At 50.8% G+C, this 26,879-nt stretch overlaps 1 protein-coding gene and 1 long non-coding RNA gene across 3 annotated transcripts in view; one reads left to right on the top strand and one right to left on the bottom strand.

The window, feature by feature from the left end:
- Positions 1 to 7,389, top strand: part of Igsf21 (immunoglobin superfamily, member 21) — a 224,638-nt gene extending 217,249 nt beyond the window's left edge. For both annotated transcript variants that reach the window (XM_087548484.1, NM_001271454.2), the window contains 4 exon segments: positions 5,395 to 5,480; positions 5,949 to 6,141; positions 6,469 to 6,507; positions 7,163 to 7,389. In XM_087548484.1, coding sequence (XP_087404610.1) covers positions 5,395 to 5,480; positions 5,949 to 6,141; positions 6,469 to 6,507; positions 7,163 to 7,236 — 392 coding nt within the window. In that variant the 3' untranslated portion in view covers positions 7,237 to 7,389.
- The window catches only part of LOC148006128 (uncharacterized), a 31,398-nt gene continuing 9,184 nt past the window's right edge, over positions 4,666 to 26,879 (bottom strand). Inside the window, exons 2-3 of the long non-coding RNA XR_015621281.1 lie at positions 4,938 to 5,130; positions 4,666 to 4,848 (exon numbers count right to left, since the gene is read on the bottom strand). This is a non-coding gene — a long non-coding RNA (uncharacterized LOC148006128). The remainder of the gene's footprint in view (positions 4,849 to 4,937; positions 5,131 to 26,879) is intronic.

Raw genomic sequence — 26,879 nt, 5'->3', positions numbered from 1 at the left:
GCTGAGGATGCAATTAGTGACGCTTCCGGCCCTGAGCTGCTAGGCTCTACACAGCAGAGCTGTGCTCTTTTTTTTTTTTTTTTTTTTTTTTTTTTGGAGCTGGGGACCGAACCCAGGGCCTTGCGCTTGCTGGGCAAGCGCTCTACCACTGAGCTAAATCCCCAACCCCCAGAGCTGTGCACTCAAGCGCTATCTACTGACACTGTCTACACCCGGAAGGCTAAGTGCCTTTCTTCGGCTTTAAGCCAGCTCCCAGAAGACCCTTCCAAATGGATGTGCACCCCTGCAGCTCCCACAGAACATGAGGAGAGCTGTTTCCTGGGTGCCTGTCAGTCACATGCTGCTTGCCTTTGCTCTGTTAATTCAGCAGAGGTTTCTGTGAAGCAAGTCGTGGCCTGGATGGTCACACTATAACTCTGGGACATGTGGGATAGCCAGGACTCCTGAGGTGAGAGCGCGAGCTAGGGCTAACTTCTCTTTCTGCCTAGCCTGCCCTGGGCCTCCTGTTTTCTGGTCTGTTGAATGTGACAAGTGACAAGTCGGCAAATGCAGTTTAACCACAGGCTAGCAGCCCAGTTTGAACACCTGCAGTACCCGTAGTGGCCACTGAGGGCGCTGTCCTCATTCCCGTTCTTTAGGCGAGGGACTTGGGTTTTACATGCTAGGTCAGTGAGCTGGGGCAGTCTGTCGCAGCGTCCATCCACTCCCTTGGTGTTGCCCAGTTGACCGCTGCGGTCAAGGACGTATTGAGTCATGAGTGTGACCTGCACAATGATAAACCCCCATTCTGAAAAAGGCCATAGAGCAAATGGAATGGAGTGGTATTGGGGCACAGAATTCAAACACCCAGCAAGGACTTTGAAGCCAGGCCGCTGGTGTTTGGGCTTGTCTTCTGCAGTGGACCTTGTTCCCTCCTGCATTCATTTTTTAGGGATGTCTCGTGTGGCTCACGTGCCACTTCCTCCAGGAAGCATGGCTTGTCTGGTTTTTAAAGCCCCTCTTCCTGTTTTTTTTTGGTCTCTCAGCCTTGAAAGTAACCTCAGTGGTGACAGTGAGGTGTTCCCATTGGTCAAGCCATTAGCCTCAGGCTACTCACTTTCTCACGATCTCCTCATGTCCAGGCCGCACACCCATACAGCAGCTCAGCCTTAGAATGTTTCCAAGGCTGGCTCTTCTCAGCCTTTCCCAGCAGTCCAAGTTCTCCGCGTTCACCCCAGAGTGTCATGGCCTCCAAACTGGTCTTTCTGCTTCTGGTTTTCCCCCATGCTGTTTTTTGTCCCAACAGATCTACTTACAAAATAAGTCAGCCTCAGATAAAAACAGCTGTCCAGACCCTCCAGTGTAGACACTAGACAGACAGAAAAGACAGCCCAGAAACAGACCTACAGGTAAAATCAATTGATTTTGATGGAGACCCTGAGGCTGTTCGGAAAGTAAAGATGAGTCCTCTAACACATGGCCTCAAGGAACCAGGGAGCATGAGTGTGGGGGAGGTGGGCCTGGCCCCTGCCTGGCACACACACAGGTTAACCCGAGATGATTGATGGGCCCCAGTGTAAAAGCCAGCGTCATAAAGCTTCTAGAACAAAATGGAGAAAAATGTCTTTATGGAGCCCATGTAGCCAGCATTCCTTAAAGCAGTCATAAAAAGAAAAAAAAACCCACTAGAGGAAAAATTGAAAATTGGTTGGTCGGACTGAATCAAAATTCAGATTTTGGCTCGTAAGAAGACCTGTTTAAGAGAGTGGGAAGGCAAGGTGCAGAAGGAGGAGGGGTACACTCAGGCTTTTAGGAAAGACTGGTACCCAGGATGCAAAAAAGCAAACAAAACAAAACAAAAACCAAACCCAACTAAGCTAGGCTTGATGGTGCACAGCTGTTGTCTCAGTGTTTGGGAGGTGGGAGCAGGAGGATCAGAAGTTCAAGGTCATCCTTAGTTACCTGGGTAGTTTGAGGTCAGTCTGGGCTGACTGTCTCAAATCCCAGACTGTCATAAGCCCAGACTGCCATAAGCTCAAAATTAGAAACGACAGACAGACAGACAGACAGACAGACAGACAGAGACACAGAGAGAATCAATCTTATAAAACCAAAGGGAAGGACACCTACTAGAGATACCTGAGAGACAGGCAGTATATGTTGTCACTTCTGGAGAGCAAACCCAGAGCCTAACGTGCTAGGCAAGTGCTCTGTCACTGACTGAGCCACACCTCCAGCCCATGACATCCTGCTTCTAAAACCGCCCACGGACATATTAAAACAGTGTCAGTCATCCGAGAAAATGGAGATTAAAACCTCAGCGAGATAGCATTTGTAACTATGAGACTGGGCAAAGTTTTCAAAACTGATAATAGCAAATGTTGGCAAGTGTGTAGAGCAACAGGAACGCTCCTGCATCACCAGCGGTAGTGTGCAACGGTACCCGTCCATGGGGAAATCTCGAGTATGATAAACACCTCATTCCTGTGACCCAACAAGTGCACGTGGAGGGATGGTTGGGTGGATGGATGGATAGACAGACAGTGCAGATGGAAGGATGGATTAGGTAGACGGGGGATAGATGGGTGAGTATGTGGATGGATGGACTGAATGGACATGAAGGAAGGATAGACTAGTGGATGGATGGATAGATGGATGGGTGGGTGGGTGGATCGATGGTTGGATGGATAGGCAGATCTGCTAGATGGATGGATGAACAGACAGAGGACGGTGGAGAGGTTGGATAAATACATAGATGGATGTGCATGTGAGCTGGGCAGATGGATGGGTGGGTAGGTTAATTGGTTAGATAGATGGGTGGACTGAATGTATACAAGAAATGGAAGATGTGTGGATAGATGGATGGGTGGGCAGATAAATGGTAAGAGCATAGATAGATGCATGGGTAAACAGACAAGTGGGTAGGTGGATGGATGGATGGATGGACGGACGGACGGACGAACAGATGGATGGATGGATGACAGTTGGATGGCTGGTTGGTAGATGGAGGGTGGACTTGATAGATGGTGGATGGATGATGACTGAATGAATGAGTGACTGTCCTAATGAAAACCCAGAATCCTACAGGAGTCCCAGAGTAGCCCTTCTTTGAGACCACACCTGCTATCCTCACAGGTGCGCACACATGTGTACATGTGTGTGTGTGTGTGTGTGTGTGTGACCACAGGTGTGCATGCAGGGGTGTAATGGGAATTTCTGCATCCCCTTGAGCCAGGATTTTCCTCTGGGGCTCCAACCCCTCCCTGTTGTCATTTTCAGAGCATTTCTTGGGCAACTGGCGAACAGACGAATAGACAGACTGAGCTGATGCTTCACCACACACGGCCTGAGAGAGCTAGGCCTAGATCCTGGGCCTGCATTCTGTTCTCCAGTTCCTACAGGCCAGGGCTTGAAAGGAGTGAATACCAAAACTGTGGATACACCTCTGCTTGGCATGCCGGGTGGTACTCCCAAAGCAGGCAGGGGGCTTGCCAGGAGCTGCAGTGGACTTCCTGGTGGTGGTGGGATGGGAGGATGTAAGTGGATGGCTTGACCCGGCAGCCTGGAGGGTGGGAGCTCCAGGACATCTGCTCAAATACCCATCTGCATGAGAGCTCAGAGGGACAACAGTGTATCAGGCTCCATGTAACAGGCCCCTCTGGTGTCTTCCTCTATGCTCCTCAGGGTCAACTGCGCATAGAGGCACCAGAAACAGTTCAGGGCAGCCAAAGAATCTGTGTGGTCTGCTGAGTTGCTGCTCTGGGCTCTGCGCCTCTCCAGACCGCTATCCAGGCACTGCCTTCTGCAATGGAGGCCTTACAGCGCCCTCTGCTGGTTGAGACTGGCAGTGACACAGATCACCCAGGGCCATGCGACCCTACACACACACACACACACACACACACACACACACACACACACACACACACACACACACACACACACACACACACACACACACACACACACACACACACAGCATCCCCCTCTGCAAATCCACCTCCACAGCCCGGGAGAGCAGCAGCTGGAAGAGACACGAATGTTCCTTGGTCTCCCTGAGACTTTCTGTGCTTGCAAGACAAGCTCTAAAGGCTGAAAGGTGAAATGGGATAAAACACAGTGCTGGATAAAGGGGAAGGGGCTGGCTTAGAGGTGGAGCCTTTCCATCCCCAAGCCCGCCAGCCATCTGCACAGCGTCCCTGGCCAGCTCAGCTTCCACACAGCTGGCAGGTGGACTCCACCGTCTCCTCCCCTCAGCAGCCTTCCCTCCCCTCTCAGCAGGCCAGGCCCTTCCCTCTGCCCACGCAGCCCTTTAGATGTCTGTCTTCCTTGCCGTTAATTAACAGTTTCTTGGTCCTTTTCTCAGAGAGAGACTGGCAGAGCCTGGAGCCTGCTCACATCTGCCTGCTGCTCTGTTTTCTGTGGTGTGTGCAGTAAGAAAGACAGCTCCGGAAAACTGTGTAGTCTGTCCCCAGCCCTGCCAGCTCTCTTGTTGACATTACCATTATGCCCCCGACACTTGTCCTGCCTGGAACATTCCTCACAGACTTTACTTCTGTGACCACTACCCTTCCATGTGCCGCCTCTGCTGGCCTCAGACCCTTCCTACAACACTGGTCACTGTTCGGCTGAGTCTGTTTGCAAATTAAATGTCTCTCCCACTAAAGGAGAAGCTGTGGGACATTTGACTTTATCACTGTCCCCTTTACTAGTTCCCAGCCCTGCTCCAAAGCCTGACATATGGCCAACTCGGTAATTACTATTGAGCAAATGGATTAACGAGGGGCAGGGAGTCAGGAAACGCACGTAATTGACTCTGCAGGGACCTCGGACAAGCCTCTTCATTACGCCAGGTCCAGGTTCTCCCCTCTGGAAAAAAGAGAGAGAGAGATCCAGGCAGTCCTTCAATCTCCCTCAGGCAAGGGGCACCCAGGGCATCATGTCACCTCAGCACATACAGCAGCTGAGGAAGATAGTGCTGGGGATAAGAGGGCCAGAGGCAGGAAGAGCAAAGGCGGGCTGCGGAAGGAGATGGTGGCTTCACTCTGTTCACACACAGAGGTTTCAGGAAGTCCCCTGGCAGTAGGATCCTCAATCAGGAGTCTGAAGGCCCAAATCACCAGATCCCAGCTGTAGGGGCACACAGTAGGGCTGTAGGAAATATGGAGGGAGGCAGACATGTGAGAGAGTGAATGAGTATCCTTGGAGTCAGGTTGGTCTAGGACACCAGCCTCTGAAACTTACTTGGCTTCTGCTCTACCCACCTCTCAGTGCGATTACCTCCACCCACACACCTCTCTGACCCCACCCACCACTCCTCTCTGACCCCACCCACCACTCCTCTCTGACCCCACCCACCACCCTCTCTAACTATACCTACCAACCCTTTCTGACCCAAAGTTTCTCTTTATACAGTTGCTCCCAAAGGACCCAAAATCATGATGACGCCCAGCAGAGCCCGGGTTGGGGATACAGTGAGGATCCTAGTCCACGGATTTCAGGTCAGCCTCTTTCTGGATACCCGAGTTGGGTAGTGGGTGGTAGAAACACCCGATGGCCCTGGGGAGCAGCCTTCCTGGCTTACTTTTCTATTCCCACGAGAGAATGCAACTCATGTTAGCCTCCTGTCTTTGTGTTTACTCCAGGCCTGTGCCCTGAGTCCTCTCCACCTAGACTCTTCTCCAGGCCATTTTCAAATTCCCTATTTCAAATTCCTGACCTTCCTGCCTTCTCCTCCTCTTCAGTGCTAGACACCATCACAATTTATAGGGCGCTGGGGATAGAACCCATGGCTTTGTGTGTGCTTGGCAAGCATGCTACCAACTAAGCTACATCCCCAGCCCTCTTCCTGGGGTTCTGAGGTGCTACCTGAAGCCTATTAGATGAGAACTAGGGTCTGGAAACCCTCGCTTTCCTGTGTTGGCAGAATGCTCCCCTGTGATTCTCCTATTCCCTGCTCTGGTCCACAGAATGAGGTCTTCCCAGAACCCATGTTCACGTGGACGAGAGTGGGCAGCCGCCTCCTGGATGGGAGTGCTGAATTTGACGGGAAGGAGCTTGTACTGGAGCGGGTCCCTGCTGAGCTCAACGGCTCCATGTACCGCTGCACTGCCCAGAACCCACTGGGCTCCACTGATACACACACTCGGCTCATCGTGTTCGGTAGGGACCCCCCACAGGACCCCCTGAGGATACGCCCCGGCTTACAGCTGTCCATAGAAGCCCCTTGATTTGTCTCAGAGCGAGAATTCAGTTTCCGGGTTATGAGTGCAAAGGCTTTATCGTCAAAGAAATCCCAGGTTCACATCTCGGTTCAGCCACTTAGCAGGCCTCAGTTTCCCTAACTGTAACATGGTCAGATGAAACAGGGAGGCTGGGTGGTTGGTTGCCCCATCCCACTGTGTACGGCAGTGTATAGCGGGTGCCTGGAGAAGGCTCTCTGCGTAGCACCACCCACCCACTTGACTCCTCTCTCTTTCCTTCTGACAGAAAACCCAAATATCCCAAGAGGAACCGAGGACTCCCGTGGTAAGTCTCCGCCCTCAAGACTGTACGCTTAAAATGAATGCTTTGCAAGACCTCAGAAAACATCTGTTGCTAAAACACCACCTGCTTCCTGTGGTCCCTCCTGTCTCTTAAGGAGGCCATCACCTCGGCTAGGCAGAGCCAAGGTTAGGCAACTGTAGGTACTAAGTAAGGAAGGCTCTACACCCCCTACATAACCAATGGGATGTCAGAGGCCAAGGATGTCCCCTCTCACTGCTACCCAGACCACAAGAGGCCTTGTCTGGCACTGACCATGGTGCAGCTCTCTGACAACTCAATGGGACACTTCAGAGCATAGACAGATGCCCTGGGCTGCTCCCTCCAGCCACCCTGACCTAGAACCACCCATAGGATACAGACACTACCCATACATTGCAAATCTCACAGTTCTCAGTGAAGCCTCCCACTCCTGTTACCCCCTGGACCATCCTGATGGCCTCAGCCCAGCAGGCCTGCATGGGGACAAGGCACTGGACCCCTGGCAGGCCTCCTGCAGAGCTGAGGTTCCAGCCCAGTCACCTGGTACTGCCCCCTAGCACCTTTGTTGGGAACCGTTTACCCCAGAATTTCATACCCTTAGGCCCACCTCGACACACAGGCAGGCTGCGGCCCTGACAGCACTTCCACCCTCTCACAGGTTCTGCTTCTGGCCCCACTGGCGTCCGGCTCACCCTGGTGCTTGCCCTGACAGTGATCCTGGAGCTGACGTGAAGATGCCGCCCCCTCCCGATGCTCCAGCGGCCCGGCATCTCTGCGATCGATTTTCATTTCTTTTCTAAACTATTTCCAGTCTTGTTCTTAGTCTTGGCCCATGTCTTGGCTTCCTCACTGGGTTTAATTAAACAGACAGACCGATTTTCCCCACCTCAATGTGTGGCTCTGTATTGTTCCTTAGTCTAGTAGCAGCTGCTGGGTACCTGCCAGACAGCAAAGGAGATGGGACGGCAAAGGAGATGGGACGCCTACACTCCTGTGAGGATGAGAGGACATGTAGTTCTTGTCTCATTCAGTCCTAAAAGACAGCCAGGTATGGAAAGTGGCCATGATCCCTCAGGGGAAATGTAACAGTCAGCTGTAACCATGATAGTGCTGCCTAACAAGTTAGCCCAAATCTTGGTGGCTTGCAACAACAAGCATGGATACTTCTGTATAGATAGTGGTGGTCCAGATGGCCTCGCCCAGGCTCACCAGACAGTTTAGCTTCAGACACCAGGCGCCCTGAACCTCCCCACTCTCCTGCTACAAGCTCCACTCCAGACTGCCTTCTTGTCTGGTCTATGGGCTTGTAAATTTCCTATGTGTTTATCCTGGAGCTGGAGTAAAGGGGGCAGTAGTTACCTGACATCTGATCCCCTTACAATGTGTATCAGTCAACTTTCCATCCCTGTAACAAAACACCTTATCAAGGAACAAACCTTCCTTATCAAAAGGAAAGGTTTCTTGGGCTCCCCGTTCTGAAGACCCTACGACCCAGTGGCTTCATTGCTTTGGGCTGCTTGTGAGGCTATATGTACATCATGGCAGGAGGCTCTGGAGTTACGGATGCTCATCCACTAAGAGACTAGGTCCCACATCCCCTCTGAGGACACACTCCACCTGTTGATAGTCCCACTACCCTTCACTAGGGCCGTCCCAGGACATACATAGACCCAAGGGAGATAATAAACATCCTAACGTGATCATAGTAGATCATAGAGCTGGAGAAAAAGCCAGGGCAGCCCATGGAAAGCCTCTGTGTAGGTCACTCCATCTAGTGGACACTGGTTGAACCAAAGCATGGCCAAGGGAGGGATGAGGTTGACCCCCCACCCCCAACTGTGGTCAGTATCTGAGAGGCACCAAGGATGATGGAAGTCAAGGCTTATCAGAGAGATAGGATAGCAGGGAATGGGGTGGGTCGGGATGGCACAGGATCTGTATGCTGCAGTGAGCCCCGAGTCTCACTCACTAAACACTCAGAAGATCTATCCTGAGCTCACGGCTAACCTGAGGCTGTCGAGTAATCCTCTCCCACCTCCAGCTGCTGGTAACCACCCTTGCTCTCAGGAGCATCCAGGGTGGAAGAAGAGGCCACTGCCCCAGGCAGAATCATGACTCCCAAAGATGCCCATACCCTGACCACAGCAACCTGAGCAGAGTTGCTGAGCTGGGCCAGCTCTGAGCTGGGTCCTCTTTTGCACCCTGCAAGCTGGGGGTAGCTGGAGCCACCTGGCCCCTGGTGGCTTTGGCTGCAATGACTCAGCTCTGTGCCTTGTGGTCTCTCAGGCTCCATCGGGCCAGCTCAGTGAGGACAGAGGGAACACTGAAGCACACTGGTTTCGTGCGGCCCCTGGGAAACTGACACACCATTGCTTGCACTGTATTCAAAAGAGAACCAGAGTCCCCTTTTAAGGGGAGAAGCTGAGAAGTCACATGAATGTGAAGAAAGGAGCAGGGTGAGAGCAGTTGTACAGGCTACAATAGCCCTCAGTTCTGACATGAAGTTCATTCTGGGCGTGGTGGTGCCAAATCATAATCCCAGTCCTCAGGAGATGGGCTCTGGAGGATCGGGAGTTCCAGGCTATCCTCGGTTGCATAGTAAACTTGAGGTTAGCCTAGGCTACCTGAGACCCTATCTCAAAAAAAAAAAAAACCAATCAGCCTTTGTAGTTTACTTTGTGTGTGTGTATGTGTGTGTGCACATGTATGTGCATGTGTGCACATGTATGTGCATGTGTGTGCACATGTGCATTCATGGGTGTTCATGGGTGTTCATGGGTGTTCACTTTCTCGTCCCAACCATGTTTCCTCTGTCTGTAATAGCAGAGATTGATTGCAAACACTTCCTGTGTATCTAGCTTTTAGTGGGTTCTGGGGTCTCGAACTCAAGTCTTTGTGCCTATGTGGCAAGCACTCACCCTCTGAGCCACCTCCTCAACCAAACAATTAACCATTTATTTGTTTGTTTGTTTATATTTATGTGTATGGGTGTTCTGCCTGCACATATGTCTGTGTGCCACACACATGCCTGGTGCCCAAGGAAGCCAGAAGAGGTCACTAGATCCCCTGGAACTAGATTTACACACTGTGGTGAGCTGCCATGTGGGAGCTTGGAACTGAACCCAGGTCCTCTCTCTGTGAGAAGCTTAGCTAGCGCTGAGCCATCTCTGCAGGTCCCCAACATTGAGCCTTTGAACCTGACGTTCTAGAGTCTTGGTTTTCCCTTGTGTCTTTCTGCCTCCACTTAAGTTCAAATTCTTCTGCCCACCAATTGGTGTTTTAAAAACATCAGAAACGAATGATTGATACAATGAGTGTTTGCCTTCCTGAGTTCGGCCAGTCAGTCAGCAACAGCACTGGTGTTGACGCTTCTCTCAGACGTTCATCCGTACGAAAACATACATGACAGACACACGGGCAACCACACAGTACCGTGAGCCTCCCTCACCTACTTCCTTCTCCCTCAAGGCCCTGTCTGTCTCCCAGGAACTCCCACCCACTCTGCTACTGCCCAGCAGTTCTATACAAGGCCCCTACTTCCTGCGGTTTCTATTTTCCCAAGACATTTTAATACACAGGTTTATTCTCTCTCCTTGCCTTCTTAGAGGGAAGCCCACGTAGGCATGAAATTGGACTTGCTTCACCCTGTTAACAGCAGGGTTGCTGGGCTCCGCTGACCCCTGAAGTGCATCAGTAGCTCAGTAGTCAGCAGATGAACCATGGGAAGTGGAGGACCCGGGAGGGGGGCTAACAGGGAGGCTCCTGGCTGCAGCAGGAGGGGCAGCCATCTGCTCAGGCTCTGTATTCAGTCTCCCGTGAGTGCCTTCTTCCTTCCCACAGACTCTAAGCCTCCTCCAGCCAGGGCCTGGGCTGAGCAGAGGAGGCACCGGCCTGTGATTATGGAGCCCCCATCTTTCAGAACGATGGACCCACTATCAGAGCTGCACTCCACACTTTGGGTGTCATACACTGAAGGTAGCAGAGTGAGGAGGGAGCACCCACAGGGAGACTGTCCTGGATGGGGGCTTGCCCTGCCTGACAAGAAGGGCAACTGAAGTCAGCCTAACCTGTTAGTATTTTGTCTAAGCCCCATCCCAGTTACCTGGCAACAGTCAGGTAAGCCTGACTCACTATAAAAGAGGCTGCTTGCCCCTTCTCTCTTTCTTGCTCTCTTGCCTTTTTGCTCTCTCTCTCTGTCCAGTTGCCCCTTTCCCCCAACACTCATGGCCTCTCTCTCTCTCTCTCTCTCTCTCTCCCTCTCTCTCTCTCTCTCTCTTTCTCTCTGTCTTTACTACCCTCTTAACTCTCCTCCCCATGCCCTAAATAAACTCTATTCTATACTATACCGTCCTGTGGCTGGTCCCTTGGGGAAGGAATACCTCAGCATGGGCCCAAGGAGTCACCTTCTCCCCACACAAAATATGTTTACAATCCAGCAAACATATTCCTTAATTCCTTATCTTTTTATAAAGCAGAATACTATCCTTCTGTGCTATGGTCTCATGCTGGTCCAGGTACCTCAAATGTGCTGGTGGGAGATGATCCTAGGTTTCCATTTGCTTGGCATGAGTCCCCGAGGCTACCCCCTTTGAAACACAGAGAGTTCAGCTAGGCTTATAGCTGCTGGACCACATCTTGTCCCAAAGAGCCTGTCTTTCCCCCATCTATCCGCCATGGTTCCCCGAGGCCCTTGCTGCTCACCTCCCCCTGAGCTGAAGTCACCCTGGTAGATCCCCTGATCCTTGAGATTTTCCACTGTGTCCAGCTGAGCCAGTGGACATAAAGATGGCTGCAGGGCCACAGCAGGCCCATGTCTAAAGTTGTATATGAGCAGGGTAGTCATGCTTTCTTTCCTGTTCATCTCAGAGTTAGGCTCACAAGCAAGTGACACAAGTAAGTTCAGCTGCTAGGCACTTAGTGGCCCTGCTACCAGGCAGGCTGCCCACACTCAGTATCTAAGGTCCCCACCCTACTGGGGCAGGAATTTGGGGACACTTACAACCTGTATCTCTTTGTTGGAACAGTTTCTGGCTGCCCGTCTGCTGGGAGCTTTGGAGAGACTCAAGCCTGTGGCCACTGTTCCCTCCTCAACCAAGGACACCAGGCTCTGAGCCTACTGTGACTCACCTCTTCCACCCCCCAAGGCTCCAACAGACACTCAGGCATTGTTTGCTTCCTTCTATACTACCTAGGGCTTTTGCTAGTCCTCCACAGGTGTCTGTGACTCTGCCCACAAGCTCTACCCTGAGCCATCTTGTCTGTGGAGAGACACAGAGCAATGAGCAAGGCCCTAGGGACCCCATGAGCCAGCCACACAGGACATGTGATCCAGAGAAATTTGTGGGTTTTGTTAAGGGTCTATGTCATAGCCCGGAGGAAATGAAAACCAGCGTCCTTGGGGGTTGGCCGTGGGAGGTGACAAAGCTCAAACTCGGGTGTGTACATTTTCACACCTGCAAGATATGCAGGCCAAAGCCAGGAACTTCTCCTTCACCCAGGGCTGTGAGGGCACCGTGGGGCAGGCTGACCTGTGGCCAGCTATGGACATGTGAGTCAGGAAGAAGAAAGCCACTTAGAGGAGAAGAGAGAAGTCAGCAGGCTAGCTGGACTCCAGGGGATGGAAAGGTTACAACATTCAGGGGAGCTCCAAGAGAACTGGAGAAGCAAGGAGTAGACCAAACTGAGGCCAGGAACAGAGATACAGAGATAGACGAACAGACAGTGCCATAGATCAGAGAGGGGAGAATGATGAGGAGAGAGCAAGAGGGCTGAGCTGAGCAGCACATACAACCAGCAGCTTCACGCTCCTCCCACCAACTACACGTTCCTCCCACCAGCTGCATGCTCCTCCCACCAGACTCACGCCCCTCCCACCAGACTCACGCCCCTCCCACCAGACTCACGCCCCTCCCACCAGATTCATGCTCCTCCCACCATGATGGTCTGTAACCTTGAATTTTGAGTTGAAATAAACTCTGTTCCCCTTCCATTGCTTTTGTCAGCTTATCTTACCACAGCAATAGAAAAAAGCTGAGACACACGAGAAGATGGTGCAGAGAAAGTGAAAGAGGGCGGAGCCAAGGCAGGAGGGACTAACGGCTCCCTATGTCCAGCAAAGGTGGGGCCCAGTTTTGTTATCCTTGGCCAGGGGAGGAGTACGCTGCCATCCCAGGAATCACTTAGGCTCTGTGTCAGGAGTGGCTCCCTCAGCCTCCTCCGGAACGATAGCCCCAAGTGATGGTAATAGGTGGATGGTAAATAGGCACGTAAAATAGAAACGCGCTTTTTCCAAATGTCAAAGTCTCAGTGATAGACCTAAATATCAACCAGCCCTAGGCCCACTGAGCTCGTGACCTTGAGCTGAGCTTCCCTGGCCTCACCCCTGTCCCTGTCCCTGTCCCTCTCCCTGGCTGCAGCCGGCCCCCTCCGGCCCAGCTTAGGATCTCAGGATCTCACAATCGCCACTCAAGGTTCCTGGACTACTTGCCTCTGAGGACTGAAGTTCCCAGAACCACAGATAAAGAACATTTGGGGAAAGAAATTCTTCTAAATCGAGCCTTCTACTGTAAAACCAGTGGGGATCTGCCTGGTCTGCCGGAGGTAAAATCCAGGCCCCAAGACTTTACCCTTCTGTGAAACGAGCAGGTCATCCCTGCTAACTCTGCAGCTCCCTCCATACCCTCCTCACATCACCTCTCTGTGTCTCTGTCTTCTCTTCTGTGAAAGCAGGGAGGCCACTGTCCTCAGAGATCTCAGTGAAGACATAGAAGCACCCCCCCCCCACCCAGCGCAGCACTCAGCGAGGGCACAGCAAACATGAATTACTGTGGTCCGTACTTCATGACGGGGAGCCATGCACCCCAGGAGGCGTGGCACTGCCACACCACCACACTACTGTAGCACCCTACAGCACCACGGCAGAGCAGTGTAGGCACACCCGAAGGGGTAGGTCTGAGCCCCTGAACCAGTAGCAGGGTTACCCCTTGAGCTTGGCAGAACATCCCAGCCCTCGTTCTCCAGATGTGGGATATCTCAGAGAAAGCCAGCTACCTCTTCAGGTAGACAGCGGGGTGTGGGAAGAAGGGCTGGATCCAGAGAACTGAGCAACTGTGGGGCCGGAGAAGGAAATGGTGTGGGGTGACTGATGGAGGTGGGGTGGCCTTGGCCTACATGATAGAGGATGACTAAAGAGATATGTGCAGGGAGACAGAGGTGGTTAGTATGACTCTGGGCAAGCCGGGCTTAAGGGTGTATTATCAGGGTTCTCTAGAGGAACAGAACTGACACTCTCTCTCTCCCTCTCTCTCTCTCTCTCTCTCTCTCTCTCTCTCTCTGTGTGTGCATGTGTGTGCATGTATGTGTGCGCGTGTGTGTGCGCGTGTGTGTGTGCATGTGTGTGCATGTGTGTGCATGTGTGTGCATGTGTGTGCATGTGTGTGCATGTGTGTGCATGTGTGTGCATGTGTGTATGTGTGCATGTGTGTGTGCGTGTGTGTGTGTGCATGTGTGTATATGTGTGTACATATATATCCAACAACAGCTATCGACCAATTGAAGGTCTAAGAATCCAATAGTTGTTCGGGTCATGGGGCTGGCTGTCTCTGCTGATCTTCAGTTTATGCTAGAATCCTGAAGAAGCGGGCTCTCATGCCAGCCCAGGAATGGACTCGCCAGTGAGTGTGAGAGCAAGCAGGCCAAGAGGGCAAGCTTCCCTCTTCCGTGTCCTTTAGATAGGCTGCCAGCAGAACACGCGGACCGCATCAAAGGTGGATTGTCCCGCCTCAGAAGACCCAGATTCAAAGTGGATCTTCCCACTTCCAGTGACTTAATTAAGAAAAATAAATCTCCCAAGATATACCCAGCCACTTGGGTTTTAGTTCATTCTAAATGAGTCGGGTTGACAACCAACGGTAGACATCACAAGTCCAACCGTTGTCAGCTTGGCAGACAAACAATTACCGGGTCATAATTATGCCTAACATGACACAGCTGTGCTTCATTCAATCTCGAACACATTTTATATTTAAGGTGCTTACGATTGTCCCTAACATGATACAACTATTCACTGTTCAACCGCAAACACATTGTGCATTTTAGAATCGGTGCTAATGCCCCCAGAAAGACATTCTTCTATTATCTCAAACCACTGATACTTCTTTAATCCGTGTTACATGACATGATACAGAAATAAAACACATATATCTGTACTAACAATTCCTCACAAAATAGGACAGAAACACTCATGTCAATTGTAATCCTTATTTTTGCAAATGGTCACGTAGCCATGGCTGCCGTTTAGAACACCCTTCCTCTCCTGCCTGTTCTCTATTTCCTCATCCCTCAGAAGCACGAAGTGGACTGTGGCTCTTTATGTAGAGGAGTGACCCATACCTTCATTCCTGACCCATCTGTGCCTTTCTCATCCAGCCTGGACTCGGTTCTGATAGTGTCCCGTTGACTTTAATCACAGGACACAGTAGTACCAAGAGACACCCTAAAGGCTCTCCTGCACTCTAAACATAATCTTTCTTACCTCCATTGTGGAGAGGCAATTCAATTTCTCTTTGGTAATCTAGATCAATCACCCCTCCTAACACTGCTTAAGGCCACCAGGCGCCAAAGTAGCCTGAGCGGAAGTCTGAGCTTCCAGTTCAATGGACTGTTTGTTCCGGCTCCTGGCAGGAACGCTCCCCACTTTGGAACCAAAACTTCTAGGCCATAGGAACTTAAGGTCACAGAAACAGGAAGCAAAAATGGTCCTTGTGGATCACTAGGGATGATACCGAGGGGAACTAGTCCCTTTTCCACCCCTTGATTGTGGGATCCAGGCGGGTGGATTCTGGCTATAGGAGAAACTGCTCTGATTATCAGATGCTGGTTCAAAGCATATACTGACTTCTGGAGAACCCTGCCCCAGCCTTCCAGACTGCTGCCACCTAATTGACAATGTAATTGGGTCTTCAAAAGGCCATTCCAGGGATTGGGGATTTAGCTCAGTGGTAGAGCGCTTGCCTAGCAAGCACAAGGCCCTGGGTTCGGTCCCCAGCTCTGGGGAAAAAAAGGCCATTCTGTCTTTCTATTAGCCCAGCTGCTTCAGGCTGGTGGGGAATGTGGTAAGACCAGTGGATTCCGTGATTGTGGGGCTTACGGTAACTCTTCTCTCTGCCTTTGGAGTGCCTTGGTGAGAAGCAATACTGTGTGGAATACCATGGTGGTGGATAAGACATTCTGCTAAGTCTATCTGGCAGAAACATTACATGCAGGAAAGGCAACTCCATAACCAGAATAAGTATTTGCTCCAGTAAGCACAAAGCATTTGTCTTTCCCATGGAGAAAATGGCCCTACATAATCAACATGTCACCAGGTCACTGGCTGGTCACCCCGAAGAACTTTGCCATATTTGGGGCTCAGTGTTGGTCTCTGCTGTTGGCAGACCCGGCACCCAGCAGCAGTGTAGTCAGACCAGTCTTAGTGAGTGGAAGTTCATGTTGTCGAGCCCATACATAACCCCCATCCTTGCCATCATGGCTACCTTGGCACGGGTGCATTGGGCAGTGACAGGACTAACAGGAGGAAGAGGCTGACTGTCCACAGAACAGGTCATTCCATTTACTTTATTCCCGAGCTCTTCCTCAGCTGAAGTCGCCTTTTGGCAAGCTTATGCATGGGACACAAATATCTTCACTTCCTTTGCCCATTTGGGGAGATCCATCCACATATTTCTTCCCAGATGTCTTTCTCACCAATGTTCCAATCATGACCTTTCCAAGTCCCTGACCATCCAGCCAACCCATTGGCTTCAGCCCATGAGTCAGTGAACAGCCACACACCTGGCCACTTCTCCTTCCAAACCAAACGTATGGCCGTGTGTGCTGCCCGAAGCTCACACGGGTCTTTCATGGATGTCACAGAAAGGGGTTGTAATGCTGAAACTATCCTCTTCAGGGCAGTGCCTGCAAAATGTACAGAATCATCTGTAAATCAGACCCCAGCCTTCTCTTCCTCAGTCTACCAATCATAGGGTGCACCCATGATGCTCTAGGTGCATGCTTGGCAGAGGGAGACGACATCATAACGGGAGCAGAAACCGTAGGATTTAGGCAACTTCGTCACGTAATTTGCTCCTGACTTCAGGACCTGCTCTGTCTTCTGCACTGGCCGGATGGGACAGTTAAAGGGAGATGTGGTGGGAACCACCACCCCTGCATCTTTCAAGTCCTCGATGATGACACGAATGTCTGTAATTCCTCCAGAGACATGATACTCTTTTTGGCTCACTATGTCCCCTGGCATAGGCAGCTCTAAAGGCTTTCATTGAACCTTTCCAATTATAACAGCCCTCACTCTATCCACAAGTCAGGGAACCAATGTGAGAACTTGATAACATATATGTTTCTGCAATATATATGCTGTATATATGTACATATATGTGTGTGATATATATATGTGTGTATATATGTACATACATATGTGATATGTAGATATAGATATCTGGGCCTGGGCGAAACCACAGGATAAGTTTCAGAACTCATTGAACCTATTGTGAGTCGGACTTCAGCTAAAACTCCATTACTCCACCCCTGATCTCTATAAGCCCCTACTTTAACTGAAGGGCCATGATGTTTCTTGGGATCTCCCTGAATCAACGTCAATTCAGATCCAGCATCCAATAGACCCTGGGAAGTCCATTTCCTTTCCCCCAGTGCACGGTTTCCCTTGTAAAAGGTCATAGGTCCCTCTGGGGAAGAACTGGAGAAAGGCTAACAGTAAAACTCTTAGGTTCGTGGGCCCAGATTCCCCTTTGCCACGATCCAATGTAGCCCCCCCTTTCCTCTGAGAATTTTTCTGCTCGTACGGATCAAATAGAAATGCAGTAGGCTCCTTATCACTTTGTATTTGGAAACACCATGACTGACCAGCCAGTATCAAAGGTCCAGGTGAGTCAGGCTAACATAAAATTCACCTTGCCTATGCCGACCATTATAGTCATTACGAATGCTGTCTATGCTGCCCAATGTAATAACTCTGATCACCTTGCCTTTGGGGATTCAGGGCTACCTGGCCCTTGCTACCTCGGGGCCCGATTAAACCCCTGCATTTAATTCATCCAGCTGAGGCGGCAGCGTCTCTGATGGAAGAGGGCGGGCAACGAAACTCTTCAAATGTGCTGGTGCCCCCTCACCATTTTCTGTCTCGTAGGATTAGTGAAGGGCACGTCTTCTGAGCCTTCCCATTGTGGGAAATTAGGTTTACACAGCATATCCGCTCTAGCTCGGCAATTTCTCTGAGCCTTAAAAACCCCTTCATCAACACTAAGCCAGGGGATATCCAGCTCCTTCTCAGTAGGCCATCTTTTGACAAAATGCTTCGGCCAACCATTCAAACAAACCTTTGACGCCTTCTTTTATTTAAAACTGTGAAAGATTCTGTACTAAACCTAGACTCTTTTCTCAGCCTCATATCAGTAAACTCTGCCTGATCCCGTTTTATGTTCCTTCTACCATTATCCCACACCCTTAACATCCATTTCCCACACTTGTTTCCCAGAATTCCGCTCGAATGAATTAGTAAACTCATTAAGCTTCTCCATAGCACAAAACCTTGTGGACTGCATTTTCTATCTCCCCTCCTGGATCTTGCTTAGCCTTAAGTCTGGTTATGGGTCTAGAGGCACCTCTTGGTAGGCCCTGAAGGACATCGATGTTGCCTTGCCTGCCGTCTCCTTTAGAGAAAGTCGCTGCTGGCTTAGCAGACAAATGAAGGATTAATCTCCTCAGCCAGAGGTGGGAGAGGCAAGATTTCAGGAAGGGGTGGGTTGGAAGTACATCTCCTGCTGGGGGTGGACAGAGTCCTTCCTCAGCCAGATAAACCCTGAGAATCTGAGGAGTCAAAGTTCTCATCTTCAATAGGGTCCTGCCACATATATCCATCCTAAGTTATCCCCAGCATCGCCCTCCTTATCAGTTAACGCCCCTTGACCTCTCATGCCCTCTGTGGCTGGGATCGATATTTGCTGTAATTCAGCCAACCTTATAATGAGGGCTTTGGTTTGGTTTTTTTCTGCAACTGGAGCTCTGTGGCTGCTGGAAGGGAAGCTTTTTCCCTTGGGACCCACTTGAGAACCTTGACACTGTTAATACGCACCTGGAGCCAGTCAGCTTTATCCCTGAGCGCCTTGTGGTCCCTCACTGTATTCTGAGATGCCAGAAGAGCTCGTTCTTTTCCTTTGTCACTTTAGCCAGAGATACCAAGAGCAACTGACCGGCTCCATCATTTTCCTCATTTTCCCACAAAATCGTCAAGCGCTTTATATGCAGAGTCACCAAATCCATTGCCTCGCACAATTAGTGAATCAGAATAATCAAGTCCGTTTGTCTCCTTAAGTTTATAAAGCACTTCATACCATGGGCTTTCGGTACTCTCTGAGCTCCTAGGAGAGGGTTTTAGTGATTGGAGAGGCAACTTGGAAAGCCTATTCCAAACACTTTTTTTAAAGAATCATCCTTCTACTTCTGTTGCTCCAGAACCACTTCTGGTAACCGAATCTGTATTAGTCAGGGCTCTCTAGAGGAACAGAGTTCTAATATTCATATACATATAAGTGAGTTATTCCAGCTAGTTCCACAGAAGATCCAAGCTTCTACCAACAGAAGATCCATTCGGTATGCGATGTAATCCCAAAGAAGTCGGCTTTAATACCAGTCAAAGAGTGGGCTGGCCAGAGAGAGCAAGCAGATACACAGAGGGATTCCTTCTTCAGTGTTGCAAGAACACGTGACCTAGAATGAAGATGAATCTTCCCTCCTCAAAAGATCCAGATCCAACACGAGTCTTCTTATTTCATTAAGAAAAAGATTCCCTGCCCAGCCGCTAGTTGCAGATGTAGTCAAGTTGTCAACCAAGAACACCCATCACAAGGGTTAACAGACACCCTAACCCCACAGCAGTGCCCTGAAGCTCAGGGGTTCATTTGTCTCAAAGTAACTCATGCACACGAAGCACTGACTGTTCACACTTCGTCTCCATCGCTGAGGACAGCCCTGTATCTCTGACTTGGGAGTGTCAGCTCAAAGAGGTGCATCATTGGCTAAAAACCACAGTGGATCAGGGATCCCCGTCCACCCACACCGCTGCGTCGGGCACGGGCACTGAAGCCTTACATGGCTGGTGGTGTTGGTCTGGATTTCCCCCAAAGCAGATCCTGGGATGAAGACGTTGGCATAGTGATCTATGAGATGCAGGATGCATATAGTGGGAGATGGGGAAAGAGCCCAGAAGGTGCTATGTGAATTATGTACCACAAGAGTTGTTCCCAGAAGCCCTGAGATTCTGCACTGTTCTCCTTGGACTGCCCATCCAACACGCTGGACTCACTACATGTGCCCCAACAGAGGCTTGAGCAAAACCTAAAGCCACAGAAAGTCCCATGTGGGTTCTGCAAGAAAGCCCCAAGCTTACAGACTGCAGGTGATCCCTGTAGGCTTTGAGGGGGGCAAGATAGCCCCTGCTAGTGTTCCTCAGAGTCCCCTTGGTCCTAGGGCAGAGGGTTGGCACCATCAGTGGGTTCAAATGTGCATTTCCACCAATCCGAGACAGTGGGATGAGAGTTGAGACCTTTGTGACTGGGGCTGGGGCCCTAGGGAGTACTCCTGGGAAAGGCCAAACCTTTGTGGGAAAACTCTTGCCTGAAGACAACCAGTCAGGGCATAAAGCCCTCATCTTCAGGGGCTTCTTCTCTCCCCATAATTTCCATGTTTACAAAGTTTGTGGATACCTACAGAGAAGTGTTTGAGAATGGGCCCTATAAGGCAACCCTCCACAGGGATGTATCATCTGTCTTGATCTTCACAGCAATCTTGCATCCAGAAGGTGTTTTCTCCACTTACAAATAAAGAAACAGAGGCTCAGAGAGGTTATGCAACCTGCCCACAGGCATACAGCTGGTAGGGATCACCTGTGGCTAGGGAGGAAACCCCAGGAATTCTAATGTTCACTACTTTTCTCTCCCTCCCTGGGTGCTGCCCCAAGGTTGTAGGTTCTTCTGTGACCTGGTGATCCCCCAATTGTTGAGTCTAAAGAGCCCCACAAAGAGGCTAAAGATCTTGTCGTCTGTGCTCTGGACTACTTGCTGCCTGACCCTACCTGTTCCTGGGGTGGGAGGTGAGGACTCCCACAGCAGCAAGCTTATCTGAACACTGCTGCTGGCTCCTTTAATACCCTCCACCCGTGCCCTATTGGTCCCAAGAAAGCTTCTCTTCCAAACAGTAGTTCCCGATTGGCTGGCATTGTCTGCACCAGCAATACTTCATCTCTCAGGCAGTCCTCAGTTAGGTCCTCCTCTAGGAGATGTTTTTACAGCTGCGAGGGCCCCCCAGAGTTTACACAGAAATAGTCCTGTACCTGTCCCTGTAACAAGAACTGAGCTCTAAAGCCCAGCTTCCCTGGGTTCAAATCCTGAGGCTACTGGCCAGCTGTGTGACCTTAGATCATTACTCGTAAGCCGTCTCTGTCCTAGCTGCTAAAACAGAGAGGACATGAAATTATTCCTAATGATATTCTGCTCTACTCATAGATCGGTGCCTCACCCAGTCATCATCAGAGGGACTTCCCCCATCGACTGATGGAATCAGACGTTGAGATTCACAGCCAAACTTTAGGGGGAGTTTAGAGGGTGCTGAGGAAGTTTGGGGAATTCTGAGGAAGTTTGAGGAGTCCTGAGGAAGTTTGGGGAGTCCTAAGGAAGAGGAAGAGGAAGGATTATAAGTACCAGAGGGGTCAAGGACACCAGGAGAACATGGCCCACAGAACCAACTAAGCAGGGCTCATAGGGGCTCACAGAGACAAAAGCAACAGTCACAGAGCCTACCCAGGGGTCTGCACTAGGTCTTCTGCACATATGTTATGGTTGTATAGTTTGGTGACTTCGTGCGACTTTTAACAGTGGGAATAGGGGGTGTCTCTGACTCTTTCACCTGCTCTTGGGACCCTTTTCCTCCTACTGGGGCTGCCTCATCCAGCCTTGATAAGAGTGTTTGTGCCTAGTCTTGTTGTTACTTGCTATGCCCCGTTCGGTTGACATCTTTGCAATGTCTGCTCTTTTCAGAAGGGAAACAGAGGAGGAGTGGGTCTGAGGGAGAGGAGAGGTTGGGAGGATCTGGAAGAAGAGGCAAGGAAACAGCAGTCGGGGTGTAATGTGTGAGAGGAGAATTAAGAAAGAAATAGCTAGAGTAGCAATCATTCCCTCCCCTTGTGGTGGCTATTATGGGAGCTGATAGGAGAGTGACTATTAAAACCTAAGAAACTGTCTAAAAGTTCAGCCTGTGCTTAATAAATGATGCCTGTCGCAGCCCAAGGTGCCACCATTAATCTCCATTCTTTAATGATACCAAGAAGATAACGTCTTCTTCCCGGTCCCCTAAGGTCATTTTGTGCCCCCCAAATTGGGAAGAGTAGAGAAGAAAAAGAACAAAGGGGAGGGGGGGGTCAGGGATGTGGCTCGATGACAGAACCCTGGCATGGTGTGTGTGAGATCCTGGGTCCATCCCCAACACTGCAAAAGAAGAAGAGAAAACCGGAGTGGAGAACCTACATTTACAGACCCAGATGGTCTGCAAGGTTGTTTCTACCCATCCACAGAACGGCAGCGGAAGATGGACGTAATTACTGTCACTTAGCAAATGGAACAGGTGATGACCTGCAGGGCACAGTGCAGCTGGCATGTGGGGGAGCTGGGTGGGAATCCCAGGAGCTTGAAAGAACCGTCCACGCCCCCTGCTCCCGGTCTGGATGAAATCTTGGTAGACCGCCACACCAGCCACCTGCAGGCACCAGCCTTAAAAGGCCAGCAGGAAAGGGCAGGCAGAGAGCCACACTACACAGCCCTATAGTCAAGGGCAGCCACAGTGAGACAGAGCGACCTGCAGGCACCAGAGGTCTCTTCTCTGTGGGGGCACAGGGTGATCCTGTGAGGTACCTCCGGGGACCCCCTAGCTGCTTCATAGGATCTATCCCTTGACCCCCACAACAGAGCTCAGACCTCTTCCTCCCAACCAGAGCAGCCGCATCTCTCAGAGAGAGAGAGAGAGAGAGAGAGAGAGAGAGAGAGAGAGAGAGAGAGGGAGAGAGAGAGAGAGACTGCCATTAGGAAGGGCAGAAGATGGACCACAAGAGAGAGAGAGAGAGAAAGAGAGAGAGAGAGAGAGAGAGAGAGAGAGAGAGAGAGAGAGACAGAGAGACTGCCATTAGGAAGGGCAGAAGATGGACCACAAGAGAGAGAGAGAGAGAGAGAGAGAGAGAGAGAGAGAGAGAGAGAGAGAGAGAGTCAGGGGATTTGGGTCACTCTCAGGGGTTCCGCTAGGGTTTGTCCAGGTCTAGTGGCCTCCCCATCCATCACCTGGAGTAGTAAGCAGCTAATGGCTCAGTACAGGACATGCTGACTCAGCAGGGGCTCTCTGGAATCTGATGTGCTCTGGCTTTGCAGGGAAGGGATCCCAGTAGCTGGGATGAACTCCTCAGAGAACTAGGCCTGTGCTAAGGCTCAGGATGCAGCCACTTCCCTCAAAGATAGAAGGCTGGATTTATGCCACATGCACCCTAGACTCTGCAGCGTTTGCGTTTGCTTGTAGCTCTGGCTTCTGAAGGCTTGGAGTGCCCATGGAAGTTACCAGTGGGGGGCCTAAAGGAGACCAGCTTCCGTGGCTTTACCTCAGCATGAGCCTTCTTCGACCTTGTCTTTTTTTCTCTTGATTTGCCCTAAAATAGGAAGATGAATGCGTGGGGGGTGTGTGTGTGTGTGCACGCGCACGTACGAGCGCACACCCCACACACACACACGCGCTCGCACACACACGCGCGTGCAGTTCCTGGGGGACTATTAACTAAGAATAATTTATCCAAGAAATTTGTTATGTTAGAATTACCAATTAGATATGATTATAACTTACCATGGCTAACACTGTACTACTGTTGGAAATCTGAATCCCATTAAAATCTAATTAGCATATATTAAGTCAAAGGCGGTTTCACTGCAGTGCTCGCCAGCACCAGCGGGTTGGTACCGCGACAGGAGAGCACGCTGGTCCTCCCCATTCAGCACACCTGGCCCTCCTGCCCCTGTGCCTAGGTGTGTGCCAGGGGCCTTGGAGTGGCTTTTCTCCTGTTTGGCCAAAACCAGCCATGCCTTGGAGCGGGGCATCTTGGGAAAGAGCTATGGTCCCAAGACTTTGTCTGTGGATGAGTGGCTGGTGCTCCTGGGAAGTTCTTTGGAGTGGCCAACCTGGGCATCCTGCTCTGGGTGACAGGGAACCGGCTGGTACTGATACAGTGACTGGATGCTGGTGTCAAGAGCATTCTTCCTGGGAGTTCAGGGGTGGCAGGGAGCTGGGTGATAGCAGTACCAGGCAACACCTTCTGTCCTGACCTTTAGGGACCTGTGTTAGCTCAGTGCCACACGGCCACCAAGACACAGGTCAACACCGTGGCTCACGTGGCTTTCTCATTGCTGTTTGTTTTTAATTGAAGTCTCTGCATAACTGGCTGGAGGAAGGAGTGCAGTGGACCTGCATTCAGGTCCTGGACGGGGTTTTACCAGCAGTGGGAACTGAGCCAGGACTTATGTGTAGCACCATCAGCTGAGACCCTAAAGATGGACACTGGTCTGAGATGATGTCCCAGAGAGATTTGCTGGAGGCAGAGGGCTCAAGCTGTGACTGCTGAGGGCTTCAAGAGAACATCCTTCTGTTAACCACTCAGTAAGGGAAGGGTAAATGCCCTCAGGACGGAAGCTGCTCCTGTCCTATTGCCACTGGGCATGGCCACAGGTCTTGCTTGGGCTGTGGTCATGGTGATGAGTTTCCATGCGCAGGAATTTTGCACACATTTGTCCGGTCAGTCCCACTGCCTTGGTGTCTGTGTCATGAGAACATACTCTGGGGCCAACCCCACCAAGGACAAGAGGTATATGATATAATGTTGACTAAGCCTCAGCCGGGAGTCCAGCCAGCCAAATCAGCAGAGGCTGGAACGCTCTTGAGTGCTTGGAGTTTCAGAGAAGTTTGTCACAGGGTCTTGGCTGACTGCTACACCAGGGGACTTTGTTACACAGCAGTAGCTAACTGATACACCAGGGGAGTTTGAGTTTGTTACACAGCAGTAGCTGACTGATACACCAGGGAAGTATGTCACACAGCAGTGGCTGACTGATACACCAGGGGACACCTGTATATAGTGAGAAGAAGTAAATGTGACATCGAGGGCAGGAAGGGGACAAAGCCCTCTGCTCTGACCACGCCTTGTCAATCACCACCAGCCCAATTGCTAGTCAAGGGTCTCAGCAAATGGCACCCTCCTAAGCTCCTCTAGGCTTCCTCTCAGGAGGAGGGTTCTCACGCACCCCACCATTTTCTCTATATCCCACAAAACACACAGTGATCCCCATGAGCACACGTCACCCACAGTGTTCCTGTCACCTCATGGGAGGGAAGAAACTCAGGGAGGTCGAATGCCTGGCATTGCCATACAGAAAGGCTATGACGCACACTCCGGGACCTGGAGGGCAGGAGCTTGCTGTGTAGCTGGGTCACCTTTCTCCTTGCTAAAGCAAAAACGCCTACTCAAAGCAGCTAAAGGAAGGCGCGGTCCATCATGTCAGGGAAAGGACGTCGGCAGGATGGAGAGGTGACTGGTCACACATTACATCCAGTCAAGACCCAGAGGGATAAATGGTGGACAAATGTTCTCTTTCTCCTTTGTCCTTCAGTCCTGGGACCCCAGCCTGTGGAATTGAGCTTCCCATTCAGGAGGATCTTCCCTCCTCAGATCAACACTACTGGGAATATCTTCCCAGAATCCTCCAGGGATGTGTATTGCCATGGGATTCTGAGTCCAGCTGAGCTGGCCATCAAGATTAAGCATTGCAGTACCCCAGGCTAGCTCAGAACACACTACCTTCCCACAGAGTGCTGGGCTTACAGGCGACTAAGCTTGGTTCTTAACCTCCTCTTAAAGTTATGCCTGTTGGATCAGGGTCACCCTGAGGACCGCATTTGCTGTCTTCTTAAAGGAGCTATTTTCAAACGCACGTCCCTGAGGTCCTGGGGGTTGAACTTATAAATGGGGTTGATCCCGCGATAACCCCCCTATTCACCAAGCTCTGGTTAGCCCAAAAGCAAATGTCTTACTTTCTTATATCCAAAACTCGGAATTCCCAAGGTCTCTCTCTGATGCCCCCAAGGCTCTCATCCTGAGGGGGCCACATTGTCCTGGCAGGCACAGGTCCTTTATGTGGCCAATGTCCCCCAGCCAAGAAAGGGTAACAGTTCATCCTCCTGATCCAACCTCCTTCTTAAAAGTCACATTCCAAGAGCCTGAGGGTTGTGGGTTAACGTATGAATGTGGGAGGAGGAGATGGGACCAAATCATCTCTTAATAGTGCCGGAAGGAGAGACCCTGACGGCGGTTCCTCCAGCTCCTGGATAGCTGGGATGTTAACGCTCTGAATAAACTGTCTGCCCACAAGCTAAGGGTCTGAAAGGGGCTGCGGCCATGAGGCTCAGAGAAGCAGAAATGGGGAGAGAGTACTCACGTTCACAGAACTAACCAAGCACTGAGGGTCAGGCTCCACTGTAGACCTGGGAGGGGACTCAGGGGAGCACTGTGGGTTAGAGACAATGATTTTGCTCAGTGTGGGTGCTGATTACAGGGCTATGCTCCACTTGATACGATCCACCGAGCTGCTTGCTTTGGGGTCTAGTTAAGAGTATGGAACCTGCTGGGCTGTGATGGGGAGGCAGAGGCTGGCAGACATCTCTAAGAGTTCAAGGCCAGCCTGGTCTAAAGAGTGAGCTCTGGGACAGCCAGAGCTACACAAGAAAAGAATATGGGGAGAGAGCTCAGTTGATAAACCGTTTGCTACACAAACACAAGGAGCCAAGCTTGAGACCCAGAGTCCATGTAAAATAAAAATGCTTGTGTATGCTTAATAACCCCAGCACCAGGAGGGAGGGGAGACACAGATTCCTGGAGCTTGCTGGACAGGCAACCTACCCTACCCATTGAGCTATAGTTTCAGTGAGAAAGAACAAAAGCAAGATGGTTCAGCCAGTAAAGTGCTTGCCACTCCACAAAGTTGACCTAGGAAACACACCTGCACGCACAGGCACGCGCACACAGAGGACTGCTTAGCCAGCTTCTGCTTCAGGTTTGGCCATGGCTTTGTTTGCGTGAGGCATCACGGGAGACGCTGGGCTAGTGGGAACTCTGCTACTTCTGAAATCTGGGAGTCTTCCATTGTTTCAAAATCATTTAAAGTACTATTTTAAAACAATCAAAGCAAAACATTTTAGAATTCTTTTCATATTCTTTTTACCTTTTTTTT

Source organism: Rattus norvegicus, chromosome 5 (assembly GCF_021556685.1).
Source record: "Rattus norvegicus strain SHRSP/BbbUtx chromosome 5, alternate assembly SHRSP_T2T, whole genome shotgun sequence".
In the NCBI taxonomy this organism is placed as follows: domain Eukaryota; kingdom Metazoa; phylum Chordata; class Mammalia; order Rodentia; family Muridae; genus Rattus; species Rattus norvegicus.
The sequence above is the reverse complement of the archived record's forward strand: the minus strand, read 5'-3'. Positions and strand labels throughout refer to the sequence as shown.